This window comes from Enhydra lutris, unplaced genomic scaffold (assembly GCF_002288905.1).
Source record: "Enhydra lutris kenyoni isolate GAN:26980312 unplaced genomic scaffold, ASM228890v2 scaffoldscaffold4, whole genome shotgun sequence".
NCBI classification, from domain to species: domain Eukaryota; kingdom Metazoa; phylum Chordata; class Mammalia; order Carnivora; family Mustelidae; genus Enhydra; species Enhydra lutris.
The window spans coordinates 19,459,304-19,476,821 of NW_019154088.1; the positions used below are offsets into that span (position 1 = coordinate 19,459,304).

The 17,518-nt window shown below is 44.0% G+C and overlaps 1 protein-coding gene across 3 annotated transcripts; it reads right to left on the reverse strand.

The window, feature by feature from the left end:
* Window positions 1–975: 975 nt before the first annotated feature.
* Window positions 976–17,060, reverse strand: LOC111161988 (LysM domain containing 2). 3 transcript variants are annotated; one of them, XM_022526118.1, is made up of 3 exons: window positions 16,732–17,060; window positions 2,855–3,186; window positions 976–1,527 (listed from the first exon to the last, which is right to left on the reverse strand). In XM_022526118.1, exons 1-3 carry the CDS (start codon window positions 17,002–17,004, stop codon window positions 1,485–1,487), a joined length of 648 nt encoding a protein of 215 aa, XP_022381826.1. In that variant the 5' UTR covers window positions 17,005–17,060; the 3' UTR covers window positions 976–1,484. The 3 variants fall into 3 exon arrangements, with proteins under 3 accessions (XP_022381826.1, XP_022381839.1, XP_022381832.1); XM_022526131.1 differs by having other exon boundaries at window positions 16,745–16,752; XM_022526124.1 differs by lacking the exon at window positions 16,732–17,060 and adding an exon at window positions 16,493–16,512.
* Window positions 17,061–17,518: the final 458 nt, after the last annotated feature.

Sequence of the window (17,518 nt, forward strand, 5' to 3'; positions counted from 1 at the left end):
TGTTATAAACAAACAAGAAATTCGAGACAAGGGCAGATGACAGTGTTTCCCATGCATGCACCTGTTGGTCACCCTCAAGGGCTGGAAATGTTCAGTTCTGGTTCTGTAAGCTCTGCTCCATTGATGCCTAAAGGCACCTGTTTCCTGCTTAGTGGAAGACCTGGAGGAGCAGGACAAGGAAGAGAAAATGAGGGGAGAGTCCTGTTTACCCCCACAGAAAGCAGATTCCTTTGGGGACGCAGGGGAGAGATAAATATAGGGAATTTTTTTTTTAAAGATTTTATTTATTTATTTGACAGAGAGAGATCACAAGTAGACAGAGAGGCAGGCAGAGAGAGAGAGAGAGAGAGAGAGAGGGAAGCAGGCTCCCTGCCGAGCAGAGAGCCCGATGCGGGACTCGATCCCAGGACCCTGAGATCATGACCTGAGCCGAAGGCAGCGGCTCAACCCACTGAGCCACCCAGGCGCCCCAAATATAGGGAATTTTTGCAGAAGCTTAGTGATTTCTTTAACCTGGTATTTGAATAAAAACTGAGACCAAAAAGAGTTTAACTCTAAGTAATATTTTGCTTAAGATTTATGGCTGTAACCTGTACATATGATAAAAGACAAATTATGTGAATAAAAACTTAATCCTCAATTCAAATGAACACAGTGACTATGAAACACTCTATAAAGTGACATAATGAAATCTAAACTAGAATTCACCAATGTGTCAAGAGCATGGCATTTTTAATTTCTCCTTCTCATTATATTCTATGTTTATACCATATCTCAAACAAATCAGGAAAAATATTATGAAAATGTAAAGGTTACTAATACCCATAGTTGATTTGCTTTTACATTACTGAAACTTTTTCAAAATTCCAGTTATAATAATAAAAGCATTTAAAACGGAGAAGCTGTCACCATTTCAAAAACAATTTAAAAATCAATTTTATGTTTCCATTTGTTGAAAAAAAACAAAGACTCAAATATGAAAACATAGTTTATTTTCTCATTCAGGCTTTTGTAGTTTATTTTTACAAAATAGCAGACAAAATTTGGTTCTTTATATTAATACAGAATATGTAATGCATATCGAAATATATAGCACTTAAGTTATAAACACATAGCAAAATCAGCATCACTTCAACAGCAACCATGTATGTCACATAATTAGGATTTCTCAGAAGATCAACATTGTTTTCAGCTTGAAGATGTAGATAGTCTTTGATGCTTTATGTTAACTAGTATTTACAAAACTAGTCTAAAAACTACCATCACCTACAAAAGTGATGAGCTTTAAGATACAATTTTGCTTTCATGCCGTAATAGGGACTTAGAATTATAGAAAGCCAGAGGGAAATAATGATGTCAGTGCAACTGCAGGAGGTGGACCTACTAAGTTGCGATTTAACGATGCACGCTTTCGAATCTTCGGTTGTTGGTTTCCTTATGATCCAGCTATCTCTTAATCCAGGTTAGCTGATCACCCCGATCATCTAACTGTGATAGAGGGAAGCTGCATAGGGGCTTTCTTCATCTCTGAAAAAAATACATTCAGTATAAATCAGTGCTTAAAAATGATATTCAAAAAACTAATATACATACTTATTATATAGGTTAATATCCATTTGCCAAAGAAGGGTATATCAATTTAAAATATTTTGTATATCAATTATAATATTGTGCATGTCTGGAAGTTATATGCGATGCAAATACTCATTAGGATGGACCTTATTATCTGCATTTCATTGGCATCTCAGTTATTGGAATAAAGAAGGGTACTTGTAAAAAAATATTTATCTATTCTTATATATTTACATTTTTCTATTCCATTTAAATAAAACATTTTAAATTATAAAATGATTATATTCATATTTGTTTATATTTTTTATATTTCACCTTTTCCTCAAAAGGACTCGATGTGCCTACAACAAAAAAGCATACACACAATAAGATGAGTTAGATAGAAATAGAAAATCAGGACTAAGGAAAGGAGAACAGTACGAATATATTAACCATAAGAAATACTGTAGTAGTTGAACTGAACATCAGTTTTAGTTGTTAGCTTCCTGGAGCCAGGGTTAAAAAGGAAACACAATAGCTTGTGCCATTCTTGGATTCATAAAGGAAAAAGAAAACCAATTCTGTAGGAGAGAGAAAGATTTGCCCGAGTACCAAATTAAAGAACAAAGAAAACAGCTCACATGAAAAACACCCAGTAACAAATAATGGACAATGTCTTTGACAAATTACATTAGGATCAGTATTTCACAAGGAGCTGCCCTTCCCAGGGCAGTCCTTCCTTTGATGGGATAAACTAGATGTTTCCGCTTGGCTGCTATCCAGAATTGCTTGCTGGATAGTTAACGCTACTAAAGCAGAGCAGCAAACTTCTTATAATAAATAACAGGGACAAAAGCAAGTATACTGCAACAGATAACGCCCTATGCAGAATGCAGGAGCTCTTTTTACACCTCACATATCGAAAATCACTTTCTAGAATTAAAATAGTTTTTAATTTATTTTTATTTTTTTTAAAGATTTCATTTATTTATTTGACAGAGAAAGAGAGAGAGAGCACAAGCAGGTGAAGTGGCAGGCAGAGGGAAAGGGAGAAGCAGGCTCCCGGCCGAGCAGGGAGCCTTATGTGGAACTCGATCCCACGACCCGGGATGAACTGAGCGGAAGGCAGACGCTTGACTGACTGAGCCACCCAGTTACCCCTGAAATATAGTTTTTAAAGCAAAAGGAAAAAAAGGAAAGAGAAGAGCAAAGAGAGAAAACAAAACACAACAAAACTTAGCCAAGCAAGGACATCGTAAGAGTAATTTATTCAACCTCTGACATTTTACCAACATATTTTTACCTGCTCTCTTCTTTTAGTTTCTTGGCTGCCTGTGTTGATAACTTAATCTGCAAGTCTAGTCTCTGCAGGAAATCTCTAGCTGACACTTCTTCAGGCTGTACAGGCTGAACATCAGATTCTTGAGGACTGGGAGGAGAAAGGTCTTCCCCAGCTGCTACGGGCTCTTCTTCATGAGAAAAACTGCTACCAACAGTTTCACTTTCTGGAGAATCTATTGAGTTAAGTCCATTAAACAACAAAGGCTTCTCTGATATAACTGGGATGTTCAAAGTTTTCTTCAGAAATATACAATCATTGGTAAACAGTTTATTTGCCCTTTTAATCTGTTCCATCTAAAATATAAAAAAGGAAACACAGAGTTAGATATAAGTAAATCCATTAGTAAGGTTTATTACATAAACAGAACTAAAACTATCCAGGTTTAGAATATGTGCAACGCTTTCTCTGGATTTGAGAGTCTTAATTTGGGTTTAGTCACTTCCCCAGGTACTCCTGGTTATTTCAAGAGTAGTCAGGAAATTGTTTGCCACTTTTAAAAAGGAAAGACTCATTTTCCCCCCACTATAATATTTGCCCTACAAGGCAGCTTTTACCAAGCAGCCTAAATCCCTGAAGTTAAAGAATGTGGAACTTTTAGCTCATCTAATAATTTCTATTCGTGTTTTAACATTTCTGTTATTTGATTTTTTAAAAAAAACGAGTACTATTCTTTTACTTACAGAGTGCTTCTGGGGTCTCTGGAATTGTGTCTGGTAAATATAACGGAAACAGGAGCTGATACAGGGATAAATACAAGCATTTGCAAGAATGGTGTGGACTGGGACTGTGGGCATTAGGAAAGGCCTCACAGACAAGGTGGGGTTCTGATTTTGATTCTTTTGACTTTACATGGACCTTGAAGAACAGGTAAAAGTGGTACAGGTAAGGAAAGGAGGTGGGGAATGTATTACATACACTATGTCCTATTTCCACCCAAGGAGCAGGCATTTGAAGATCCACTTTACAAATAAAAGGAAAAAAGTAAGAGAGACTACGGACCATGGAAGGATCATACATTGGCAACGAAGAAGCTAGAATTTAATAGTTACTACCCACCCCACAAACTCTTTCCTAGCCTGCGGATGCCTCCTGCAGACCTCAGCCATGGGGATGGGCGGCGGGGGTGGGAAGGGAGAATGGAATCTACACAGGGTCTCATGTAACCACCACAACAGTTCTGCCATCCAGACACTGTCATCTTCTTTTTGCAAACGAAGCAATGGAGACTCCAGAGGGGTGACTGGCATGCCCAAGTACATAGCGCTGCGAGTCCGCTGCAGAACCTGGGGCCTGCCGACCTCCAGGCTTCCAGCCGGATACTGTCCTGTGCTGGGCTCTGCACGGGCCCTGCACCCGCTCAGTCTCTGCACAGTCCGGTCCGGTGAGGCAGGGAACCGAGACGGTTTGGAAAGATTGCTGAGCTGAGCGCACAGGCTTGGGAACCTGACAGACCTGGTTTCAAACCCCAGCTCCACCGACACCAACCACCTCCATGTGTGTCAAATAGGTGTCGCCCACCCTTCACGGGGGTGTGTACACACACTCGCACAGAGCAGACGGAGAGGTAGGTAGGTAGGTAAGCAGGCAGACAGACACAGAGACAGACAGGATGTCTCTGAGAGAAAGAATACTGAGCAGAGCCCCTGACAGCAGATGACACTACTCTCTATTTTCCAGTGAAGTAGTTAAGGCACACAACAGATGACAGATTTGACCAAGTGCCTAAGGCTCTTGAAATGTGTGAGCTGGAGGGGCGCCTGGGGGGCTCAGTTGGTTAAGAGTCTTTCGGCTCAGGTTGGGATCTCAGGGTCCTAGAATCAAGCACTGCCGTGGGCTCCCAACTCAGCGGAAAACCTGCTTCTCCTTGGCTCTCAACCCTTCTCCCCTCATGCTCCTGTGCACACACTCTCTCTCTCAAATAAATAAAATTTAAAAAAATAAAAAATAAATGTGTGATCTGGGATTTCCTTTTTTTTTAAGATTTTATTTATTTATTTATTTATTGACAGAGATCACAAGTAGGCAGAGAGGCAGACAGAGAGAGGGGGAAGCAGGTTCCCTGCTGAGTAGAGCGACCGATGCGGGGCTCGATCCCAGGACCCTGAGATCATGACCTGAGCTGAAGGCAGAGGGTATAACCCACTGAGCCACCCAGGCTCCCCATGAGCTAGGATTTCTGTCGGACTCTGAAGTCCCTACAACAGCAGGATAAAAGTGCATGACTAATGGGACCAAATTATGGGATCCTTTAATGCCAAATTGTGAGTGAAAAAATTAAATTCTACATCAAAGAGCCTGAAAAACGAGTCAATCACTAAATGAACCCTATATCTCCTGATTTCTTACTATAAAAGTTGAGTCTACACAAATGGTACACATAAAGCTTTTTTTTTTTTTCTTTTAAAGATACTACATTAAAGTATATTTTGTGTGGAGTGGGGTAGTCTTTTGTGTTCTAGCTTCTGATTAAAGGAGAGAAGGTAAGGGTGAAGAAGAAAGGCATGAATAGGCCAGTGCATTTAGGAGACAAAATTAAAATCTGAAAATCCTAAGTATCTCTGATCTGGTCAGGCTTTTATTTAAGAGATATAAATAACTTGAATACCTTATCATAACAGGTTCAGGTGTATTCTACTCTGCCTTTAACACCCCTTATTTATTTTATTTTAGTTTTTTTACCAGCTAGCATCTACCTCCTCCATCTTAGTATGTGGGCTTCCAATGGCACTGAACAACCCCCCCACACACACACTCCAAGGGGAGCATATGACTCATTCTTGCCCTTTGGAGTGTCACAATGTCCTGGCTTTCATGATAGGTCACAGTCCCACAATTCAAAGACAGAGGCAGACTTTTGCTGGGTCTGGGGGTGGGGGGGTGGGGGGGGGATCCTGTATTTTTTCTGCTGGAAAGAGCTGCCATCCTTCCACCTCACGGAACCTGAGGCCATCTGGAAGGAGAGCAATCAGTCCTCTGAAGCAAAGCCTAAAGCCAGAATTCCCTAGGGCCTTTCAGTTCCATGACCCAATAAACACCATTTTTTGTTTGTTTTTGTTTTTTGCTTAAGCTAATCTGAGTTAGGTCTTCTGTCACTTGTAAGTCAAAGAACCTTCCTTGATACAGTGCCCTTCGAAATGCTTATTGGCAGGGGCCTATAATTTTCTGACAATAATGATGGGGGACAGAAACTGACAGGAACACCAGATCTGAGTGCTGAGGCAGGGCTGAGAATATCAAGCATAAACTGTGAATTCCTTCAGGACAAGCACTTTTATTTCTATATCTTCCCTGGGGGTAACAAAGACCTGGTACACAGTAAGTGCTTAGGAGTAAGTGCTTAGGATAGAAGGATGGAAAGATGGATGGATGAATTAATTAAAACAGGTCAGAGGAGGGACACCTGAGTGGCTCAGTCATTGGGCATCTGTCTTCGGCTCAGGTCATGATCCCAGGGTCCTGGGATCAAGCCCTGTATTGGGCTCCCTGCCCAGCCGGAAGCCTGCTTCTCCCTCTCCTATTCCCCCTGCTTGTGTTCCCTCTCTCACTGTGTCTCTCTCTGTCAAATAAATAAAATCTTAAAACAACAACAACAAAACAGGTCAGAGGAATAGGTATAAAGTTGGTTAAGTGTCTGCCTTGGGCTCAGATCATGATCCCAAGGTCCTAGGATCAAGCCCCATGTCAGGCTCCCTGTTCAGCGGAGAGTGTGATCTCCTCTGCCTCTCCCCCTGGCTTGTGCTCTCACTCTCTCTCTAATAAATAAGTAAATAAATATTAAAAAAAAAAAAAAAAAAAAAAAAAAGATGAACTCAGGGAAGTAACCAGAAAGGGACTGTGAGTCATCAGTTGTGTTAGTGATTCTCCCTTTCAATCCATCCCCCCACCCAATCCATCCCCAGCTCTTCTTGAGCCTGTTCTGAACCCGGGAGGCTGACCTCTTAAAAACTGCTTTACCTAAGCCCCCTTGTCCTTGGAATTCCAGTGGATGTTCCAAAGGAAGTCATCAGCAGAAAGATACAGCACCATGACTCCAAGGGCTGCACTCTTCTGTAGCAGAGTTGCTGCCAGGAAACCATTCCCTCATCCAAGGCTCCAGCCCTCCTCATGTGGGGTACACCATGTCTTCTTCTTGCCCTTCAAGCCTTGGGGTAATGTCTTCCTGCTGTTGCTAGTCTCAGGTGCTTCACCATCCCTTGTTGGCTCCCTCAACCCTGCTCATACTTCTGTAAATGTTCCTTCAGGAAATTCTCTTCGGCCACACCCCCCATGCCCACTATCTGTTTCCTGTCAGAACCCTGACCCATACATCTATCATTCAAAACAAGACAGCCCACCACAGCTAGGTGAATGGCCAATGACAGGGACCACAAGAAGAGGCGACTGAGTCAACAGCTGGGTGTGGTCAAGGAGCACAGGGAATGAAGGGCAGGATTCCCTAGTTCTTGTGATCGGCCCATTGTTTCACCCATAGAACTGCCTCTTTAGCCTATGAGCTTCCTGAAGTCAGAGACTACGCTGTCTCCATCTCGGTGTCATCAGCAAGCACTTAAGGTGTACATTCACCCTATAGACTAGACGGGATATCCAGACATAGCATCAACGTGGGGACCTACCTACCTAAGGACTGGTAGATCTGAGTTTGAAGATGAAATGAGTCTAATACAATGTAGTTTGAAACAAGGGCTCCAGGGCCATACTTTCTGGGTTCAAATCCTGGCTTTGCCACTTTCTAATCATTCACTATTCTGTTTTATTTCCTGTAAAGTAAGGATATTAGTACCTTCCACACAATGTCATTATCAGGGTTACACGAATTAACTCATGTATTTAGGATAATAGGATAATGCATAGCCCCCAGGAAACCCTCCAAAATGATAATGATAATAGCTGCTATCTTGTTATTAAATTTGCTTAACAGTGAGAAAATAACAAGTAAGGGCAGATTCTAACATGTATTTAGCAAATGAGAAGGAAGGAGGTAGGAACTTCTTACAATAAAAAATATTTCTCCTACAAAGTAAGAAAATATAAAAAAAAATTTCACCAAACCAAGCCCAGATAATTAGCCTCTTATGTTGTCACTGCCCTGAGGTGTGTGAGCTCTATATTGTCCCCCGCCACCCAGCAAAAGTGATAAATTTGATCTTAACTTATTTTCCTTTACAAGTGGTGGCTTGAACCTACAGAACAGGCTGCAAACTCTGGACTTATAGTAAAGTTAAGGAATAAATCAGTCATGCAAAAAAGCCAGGTGCCGGGGGGAGGGAGGGAAGCAGCATTCCAGTGAGAAAGAGCAGATGCAAGACCCCAGCACAGGGAAGAAAAAAAAAAAAATAGTGTGGCTGAAGTATATAGGGAGTAATGAACAAAACTCTAGACCACATAGGGCCTTGGATGCCATGGTAAAAAAGAAAAAAAAAAAGATTTTATTTTATTTATTTATTTTTTAGGATTTTATTTATTTATTTTAGAAAGCTGGATGGGGAGGAGAGAGAGAGAGAGAGAAAGAGAGGTGTACATGCATGAGGGTGGGGAGGGGCAGAGGGAGAGAGAATCCAAAGCAGACTTCCTGCTGAGCTTGGAGCATGACTCTGGGCACAATCCCAGGACCCCAAGATTATGACCTGAGCTGAAATCAAGAGTCAGACACCCAACCATCCAAGCCACCCAGGAGTCCCCAAAATTGGTTTTTATTTCAGATGTGATGAGAAGCCACTGGAGGGTGAAGAAAGGGAGCAACGCAATCTGATTACAGTTACAGATCATTCCGGCAGCTTTGTGGAAAATGGATTAGCAAGAAAGAGGCACTAGTGGAAACAGGAAGCCTAGTCATGGAGAAAACCTCACCAGCACAGATAAGAAACGAGATAATCCCAAACAGTGAAATGATGTTTTAGGAAAGTTTTACACTTTTATCTGAACATAGATGGGTCTAATGCTCTGGGAATGCCACCTCACATAAAGCTAAGAAAAGTCATGAACCAACCCAAGGGAAGAGCTGGAAAACTCTGTAACTTCCCCACCTGCCCTCTGTTCAACACTTCCTAATACCCAATTTTTATTTTATTACTTATTTATTTACACAAGGACAGAAGTAGTTCAGATGCTGTCCTGTGAAAGTTTGAAATTCCTCTGAACTTTTGTCTCCTAGATTTAGAACTAGAAACCTGGTGTTGAAAGATCCTGTTAAAAGTTGCAATCTTTCAGGTCAACTGGGTGACTTAGTAGGTTAAGCATATGATTCTTGGTTTTGGCTCAGGTCATGATCTCAGGGTCATGAGATTGAGCCCTGTGTGGGGCTCTGTGCTGGGCACTGTGGAGCCTGCTTAGGATTCTCTCTCTCCTTCTCCCTCTGCCCCTCCCCCCTTCTCTCTCTCTCTTTCTCTCTCTCAGGAAAAAAAAAGTTAAAATTTTTCAATAAGAGGAGGCGGTGTCTAGCAGAGTTCTTCCGTAAATGAATGAGCTTCCTGGAGAAATAAAGAGGTGCCCTCATTAAATCTCATCCAGTGCACGCACACACTTGTCAGGAGCTACAGAAATAACTTAAACACTGAGGCTCTTAACCCTGGAAGTCCACCATTCCCAAGGCTCAGTGATTACGTGAATGGTCAATGTCCCAGTGTGTTCTAATTCTAGCACGCTTAACTGCCATTGTTACAGAAGGCCATCAAGTTTTGTTGTTAAAAACACACACAGAATAACTACAGCTGCTTCAAGTTTTGGATATCACAAGGATTTGATTTGTTACAGGCTTTGAAATTGCAGTTTTCTGGCACAGTCCCAAAGCAGACCTGGTTTGTGTTAGGAACACATAAAGCAGGGAACAGTACATTAGAACTCTTAGAAGACATTATGATCCCTTTCCTCCATCCTCCCCAATATATACTCTTTCCTCCACTCTATTGCTAGATTTATCCTTCTGTTAAAAAAAAAAAAAGAAAGAAAAAAAGATTTTTATTTATTTATTTGACAGAGGGAGAGAGAGCAGGAGAGCACAAGCAGGGGGAGCAGAATACAGAGGGAGAGAGAGAAACAGGCTCCACTCTGAGCAGGAAGCCCGATATGGGGCTTGGGCCCAGAACCCAGGGATCAAGACCTGAGCCAACAGTACTCGCTTAACGAGCTGAGCCACCCAGGCACCGCTATAGTTATCCTTCTAAAACAATGTTGGATCATACCAGGCCTTGGGTGGATGGTGGAGAATGGATTACTTTTGGGGAAACTGAAACCCAAAACCAAAACAGAACCCAACTCCTTGGGCCTTTTTAAAAAACTATTATTCAATTTATTCAAACAAAAAAAAAAGTTCACCTATTTCTCCCACCCCTCTGTCCAACATTTCCTAACACCCAATTAATGTTGAGAATAGAAAGTATGACCTTTTTAGAGTGACACAGAACTACCCTCTATTTCTTGTAGGCAGACAAATAAGAGGTAGGTATAGCAATTGAATTGTTTTCATTTCAAAAGTCTCTCTCTGGGGCGCCTGGGTGGCTCAGTGGGTTAAAGCCTCTGCCTTCGGCTCAGGTCATGATCCCAGGGTCCTGGGATCGAGCCCCGCATCGGGCTCTCTGCTCATCGGGGAGCCTGCTTCCCTCTGCCTGCCTCTCTGCCCACTTGTGATCTCTGTCAAATAAATTTAAAAAATCTTTAAAAAAAAAAAAAAAAAGTCTCTCTCAATCAGGATTGAATAGCATGATTCAGTCAAATTGACTGGTCCCCAAGAAACAGATTACAGAATAATTAAGAGCTAACAAGATGGCCACAAGATCAACCATCATGACATTAGGTAGAATGAGCACCACTGATAAGTTAAAAACAACTTCTTTACAATGATTCCCCCGTAAATACATTTTGTGAAGGTGAACTGAGTCTGGAGGGAACTCACAAAACTTCCCCTTATAAAAGTATCTCAACAGCAGCTGCTGGGCACAGCCAGGAACCTTCCACAAAGGCTACTCTGTTCAGCCTCATCAAGCCACTAGCCTAACAGTGAAAACAGCGTTCAGAATTTCTGTTTCTACCTCTCCATTCCTTAAGAAAGACAAACCTTTCCAACCACATTTCAGGATACATAATAACTAACATTTACCCAGCACTGTGTGGCTTATAGAATATATTCATACATACATACAACTTTCATTTGATTATTATTTTACAGAAAACTAAAGACTTACATATGAAAGGACTCTCTCAAGGTCCTTTTCCAGTAAGTGCTAGATTCACCAGTCGCACCACTGTCTTACTCTCACTCTTAAGTCCTAGGTGTTGGTGGCAATCGGATTCCTTCACTGCCATGTGCTAATAGGGAAAAGGGTTTACTTCTTTCCCACACTATCTCAGAAGAAATATGAGATTCCATTTATATGAAATGCCCAGAAAAGGCAAATCTATAGATTATAATGTATATCTGGGGGCTGCCTGGGGCTAGAGAAGGAAACAGAAGTAAGGTCAGTGGCACAGGGATCTTTTCAGAGTGATGGCACTGTTCTAAAACTGGATTGTGGTGATGACTGCACAACTCTATAAACTCACTAAAAGTCCTTGAATTGTACACTTAGAATGGGTGAATTTTGTGGTATGTAAATTATATGTCAGTGAAACTGTTTTTTGGGTTTTTTTAAAGATTTTATTTATTTGAGAGAGAGAGAGCATGGCGGGGAGGTGAGAAGCAGACTCCCTGCCTAGCAGGGATTTGGACGTGGGGCTCCATCCTAGGACCCTGAGATCATAACCTGAGTGTAAGGCAGAGGCTTTACTGACTGAGCCACCCAGGCACCCCAAAATTGTTTTATAAAAAAGAAAACATGAGGATTCTTGGGATTCTCCCTCTGTCCCTCCCCACTAAAAATAAAATAAAATAAAATAATAAAAAAGAATACGTGAGAATCTATTAAATCCCAAGCTACTAAAGGCCATTTTTTAAGATTTTATTTATTTGACAGAGAGAGATCACAAGTAGGCACAGAGAGAGAGAGAGAGAGTAGAGAGAGAGAGAGAGAGAGAGGAGGAAGCAGGCTCCCCGCCAAGCAGAGAGCCCGATGTGGGACTCGATCCCAGAACTCTGAGATCATGACCTGAGCTGAAGGCAGAGGCTTAACCCACTGAGCCACCCAGGCACCCTACTAAAGGCCATTTTACCATACTTCTCATTATATGTTGCACTATTAATTTATGGTTCTCTTGCCTTTGATCAGCAAGGATCAACAATTTCTATCAGCAAGGGCCTAAAGTTATGAACACAAAAGATGTACATATACTTACATTTCTAATGCACAACCTTGTCCCTAAAATGACAATCATTTCACCTTGTCTCAGCAAGGTGACTTCTGTTCAGGGAAGTGTGAAGAAGCAACTAGGTTTAGCAGCTCACTGGAAGAAAGTGAGAAGACTCTGGGAATAAAACCGGACAGTAAGTAATTAAGGGCACTGGAAATAAGGTGGCCTCTGGAGAGGGGAGAGGATAGGCAAGCTGCCAGGAGGAAGCAAAGAGACAATGAAAAAGTTAATGCAAATAATAGGTCTCCTCACTGCCTCCTGCTCACTTTTGTTTGTATACTGTTCTCTAGATGTTTTTTCAGGGTTTCCAAACAAAAAGTTCACAGTGGCTGCCTGGAGCCATGAGCTTCCTCCCAAAGTTTGCATCCAACTGAGAGGAGCTAGGATCACCACAAACATCAGAGCTAAATCTAGAACACTGGGTTAGGGCAAGGACCTTAAGTCTCAGGAGAGATAGGCACAGCCAGGGAAATTCCAGCCCAAGCAAATTCAAGTCTGAGATCCACATCGTATTTAGTAGTTTCTCACCTTAGCCCAAATAGTTTCAGTTTCCCAGACCACTTCCTCAAATGCCTCTTTGGTAGAGATGCTCAAAAGTAAACCTATGTTTATTTCAATGTCAAGATTTCCTGCCAGTAGAAGGGGAGAAAACCAGCACCAATCTTGCTGTAGGCTTGAGAGCCAGCCTCAAATCATACTTCGCAAATCCAGTCACTCAACCCCTACACAGGCTCTGTCTTTCAGGGTCTGCTCAACTCCAGGGCCCAGCGACTTCACTCCAGGCAGGCCTGCGGATTAGGTCCATACATATGTGGAGGGCCTGCATGTGCCAGACTCGGGCTAGGCAAGGAATGTACAGAGATGAGTTAGACAAGCAACCTGGCTTCTCGAGTAGCTACAGGCTAGTGGAAATCAGCAGTAGACAAAACTCATCATGAATAATAGGAGAAAAGCATGTATCATCCTGTAATCCCTGCATGTAGCACAAGGACTCAAACAAACCAGGCTCAATAAAACCAAGTAAAAAAAATAATAATAAATGCTAGTTATTAATAACTAAAATGACTTTAAAAGGGATGTGGGAAAGGTTCTTTAGATATTTTCTAAGGCACTGGCCGAACAACCTCGGTCCACCAGGCGTCAGGCCTGGCCAGGCTCTCCAACATCTGCATTCTTCTTTCCTATAGAGAAGCCTTCTGGATGCCTGGGCCCATCTCTACAGCAGAAATACTCATATGAAATAGTAAACAAATAAGCAGAAAATATATAGTGTATATATATAGTATCAACAAATCATCTAGAATCCAACCCCTTCCCACCACTTCCTTTTCTGCTGCTTTGGTCCAGCCTGCCATCCTCTCACCTGCATTATTACAAAGCCTTTATCCTATCTGGTCTCCCTGCCTTGGCACTTCCTGGGCTACAGCCTGTTCTCAAAGCAGCAGCCAGAGTGATCCTCTTAATGCATAAATCAGATCATGTCATTCTTCTGTTCAAATTCCTCCACTTTGCAACTCACTCAGAGAAAGAGCCAAAGTTCTTACAATGGACTTCAAAGCCCTAAGTGATCTGGTTCAAATATACCCTATTACATTGTAAACACCAGGTACACTATTCCTGGAACTTGCCAATTATGCTCCCATCTCGGGGCCTTTGCAGCACTTGCTATTTCTCCTGCCTGGAATGTTCTTCACAGACATCTGCACACCCCCCACCCCCTTGCCTCCTTCTCAGTGAGGTCTTTGTGGTCACACCATTTTAAATTATAGCCACCTCCACTAGCCCTCCTTCTCTCCTTTCCCTGCTTTATTTTCTTTCATTTTGCTTATCAATACCTGACCTGTAACATATTTCGTTTGTTTACTTACTGTCTCCACTAAGATTTAAGTTCCATGAGGGCATGGATTTCTATTTATTCACTAATGTATCACCAAAAAGATAGAAGGTGGGGAAAAAAGAAAAATAGGATGAATAATAAATACTGTTGGGAAGACAAGGCAGGGAAGGGGAAAGGGGGTATGAGGGAGGGCTGTAATTTGACAGAGAGTAGTCAGGAAGACCTCATGGAGGAGACATGCAAACAAGAACTTGAAGGCAGTGAGGGAGCAAGTCACACAGCCAAGATCAGCCCTACATAATTTGCAGGGCCCAGTGAAAAGTGCAAATATGGGGGCCTTGTTCAGAAACTATTAAAAATTTCAAGATGGTGGGGAACCTGGCTGGCTTAGTCAGTTAAGCATCCGCCTTTGGCTCAGGTCATGATCTCTGGGTCCTTGGGACTGAGCCCTTTAAACAATAATTTAAATATGCTTATGACCTCGGCAGTCAATATTAGAAACTTAACTAATTTAACTTCTTTCTGTTCAATCAGGGAAAGAAAAAAACTTCTCTCCCTTTTTAGGTCCCACGTAAAATCTCAATTTACTATGAGTAAATCTAATTAATGCCTCCATTAATTAAAGCACTAATGTCACTTCACTGTTACAGTAACAATGATCACTTCTACTGTTTCTACATAATCAGTGGAAGTCTCTCTAAAAATTTCATCAACTATAGTTCAGGACCTAAAGTAAATGATATACATGTAATAAACCAGTGGTTCTCAATGAAGAGTGAGTTTCTTCCTAGGGAACACTTGGCAATCTCTCGATGGGGGGTGGGGGTCCTACTGGCATCTAAAAGGCAGAGGTCAGAGATGCTATTAAACATCCTACAATGCACAGCACGACTCCCACAACAAAGAATCTGTAAGTATGTATGTAAGGCCCATAATATCAATAGTGCTGCAGTTGAGACTGTGGCCATACATTATAGTTCCCAATTCATTATACTTGAGCTTAACATCTTAAAATCAAGTCTTTTTGAAAGTAGTGAAAAATCTAGTTTACACCTTAACCATAAAGGGTGATAAGGTTATGAGTAACAGGATCTACAGTGAGAAAAAACATAGATTAGAAAGCATCTGATCAAAGATAGAGAGCCCCTCTGAGCAGATGTTTAGGAGTTCCAAGCCACTCAGGCGCAGCCAAGTAGGGCACTGGCCTGGAGAGACTGCTGTGGGTAGGCACCAGGAAAATAACACTTCTCTAGAGATCATGGGTTCCTGGTACAGTCATCCTGGCCCAGTAGGTATGACATACAGAAACCATACAGAAGAGACCTTCTTTTTTCAATAACCAAGATGCTAAGAGAGCTCTTGATAAGACTAGGATATAAACAAGGGTGGAAATCAGAAGTATATCTAGATAAAAGCAAATGCCTTATCACTGTGCTAACTCAAGCTGTTCTCAATGAAAAAACATACTCAGATAATATCCTTACCTCTCACCCCTCTTCCCATCTGTAAAAAAGTTAATTACACCTACCCTCAAGGCTCATTAGGAAAACCAAATTGAATAAAAACAGGATGGAACAGGACAAATGTAATGCCTGGCACACAGCAGGCATTCAGCAGAAGGTAGTTACTGATATGCCCCAACTCTGCTTTCCTCTGGCCTTCACCCAAACCAGGCCTTATTGATGTACATAACAATGGCAGTTCTACGTTCACTTTAGAAACTCCCAGGCAGATGGAAAGGGACTATCCAAGCATGATAATATCAGTATATGCCTGCACAGCAAGATTCCTGGTCTCAAAATGTTTAAATGATAAGACCTGCCAGGTAAACATACAGTACCAACTTGAAGGTGCAAAATAAATTAGTCTCTGTCATTCTGTGAAGGGCCAGAAAGAGTTTCACTTTAAGAGAAAGATACAGATAAGATCGCCTTTCTTCCCATCAGTGTCTAAGGTGTTTCAGGAAAGAACATTTAAAACTGAGACAGAACTCAAATGTAAAAAGGCCATCACATGGCTCAGAGTTAATTATAAGTAATTTTAATGAGACAATATGCTCCCTCGGGTTTCCATGTTCTTCCCAGAGGTGTAATGCAATATACCTAGGACACACACACTTATAAATTTATAATAAACACAGCTCTCCAGCTCACCTAGACCCCAGTTCTGGGCTGCTGCTTGGCGACAGGTGTCACATTCACAGTTGCCCGTGAGCCCAGGGGTGTAATTTCACTTCTAAATAAAGCAGCATCATCGATAAAACCAGAACCATCCTGCGGAAACAACTGTACCACCCCTGACTCGTCTCCGCGCTTGTTTACAGACAAAATTCTCTGCCCGAGTCCACACCTCAGCTCGGCTCTGAGTAAATATGCACTACGGCAGTGTGATCTGGACTGAAACTCGGGTGAACATGGCTCCCTGGTTGGCTCTGGCCTGCCTCGCCGAGTCCGGGCAGGACGCCGAGAACTCGGTGCACCTACCTGGGGAGGGAGCCTGGGCGGCCTGCCCCTCTGGCCGCAGAACCATCTTCTGCGACCGCGGCGGCGGCCCTCAGCGCGCCGTGGGCGAGCGCCAGGGGCCGGAGAGCCGCCCGCGCGACCCCCCGGCCCCCGGTCCTTCCCCGAGCCCCCGCCCCGGAGCCCCCGCCCCGGAGCCCCCGCCCCCGAGCCCCCGCCCGGCCCCCGGCCCCCGCCCCGCAGCCGCGGCGCGCCCTGCTCACCGTGACTCCGTACTTGAGCGCGATGCCCTGCAGCGTATCGCCGGCGCGGACCCGGTGCTCCACATGGCGCTCGATGACGCCGGCGCCCAGCGGCGCCCGCACGCTGGCCGTGCTGCCGTACGAGCGGGTCTTGGTGCGGGCCAGACTCAGCGACAGCTCGGCCTCCTCGGACTCGGAGCCCGAGCGCGAGCGCGGCGGCGGCGAGGGGGCCGAGGGCCGGGGCGCCCGGGGAGCGCCTTCCCGCAGGGACAGCGCGGGCGACGAATCCGCCATGGGTCCCGCGGAGGCCGCCAGGTCGCGAAGCTCGCCAAGGGGGCGGCGCCTTATGCGCCGCCGCCTCTTCTTCCTCCTCAGAGGGGCTGCGGCGGGCCGTTTCGCGGGGGCGGCGGGCTGGAGGCCGCGACGGGGAGCTGCGGGCCGGGCATGGCAAGCGCCCCCCGCCTGCGAGTCCCGCCTTCCCCGGGCACACCTGCAAGCGGAAGAGCAAGACGAGATCCCGCAGCCGCCGGGCCGAGCGCCGCGGCTCCACCCTGCTCGCCGGTGCGGAGCAGGCCCTGCGGTGCGGGGAAGCGGGGCGCGCTACCGCCCGCGGCCGCGGGGGCTAAGGGGGGCCCACCCTCAGGCGTTCTCGGCGCAGCGGAACCCTGCGGCGCGCCCGCAGAAGTTAGTGAGAGCCCTGCCCCCACCACGGCGAAACACCAGAGCTTCGCTCTGCTTCCTTTATCGATTCCCCAGCAGGCGCCCGCTTTCTCAGACCTCCAAGCTCTCCCACGAAGGGTACTTCCCT

Excerpts from the sequence above, each read along its gene's own strand:
- LOC111161988 (XM_022526118.1), bottom strand. The coding sequence starts at position 17,004 with ATGGCGGATTCGTCGCCCGCGCTGTCCCTGCGGGAAGGCGCTCCCCGG. Across the intron at positions 3,187-16,731 it reads CGCTCAAGTACGGAGTCACG|ATGGAACAGATTAAAAGGGC; the intron begins GTGAGCAGGGCG and ends TTTATATTTTAG. Across the intron at positions 1,528-2,854 it reads AAACTAAAAGAAGAGAGCAG|AGATGAAGAAAGCCCCTATG; the intron begins GTAAAAATATGT and ends TATTTTTTTCAG.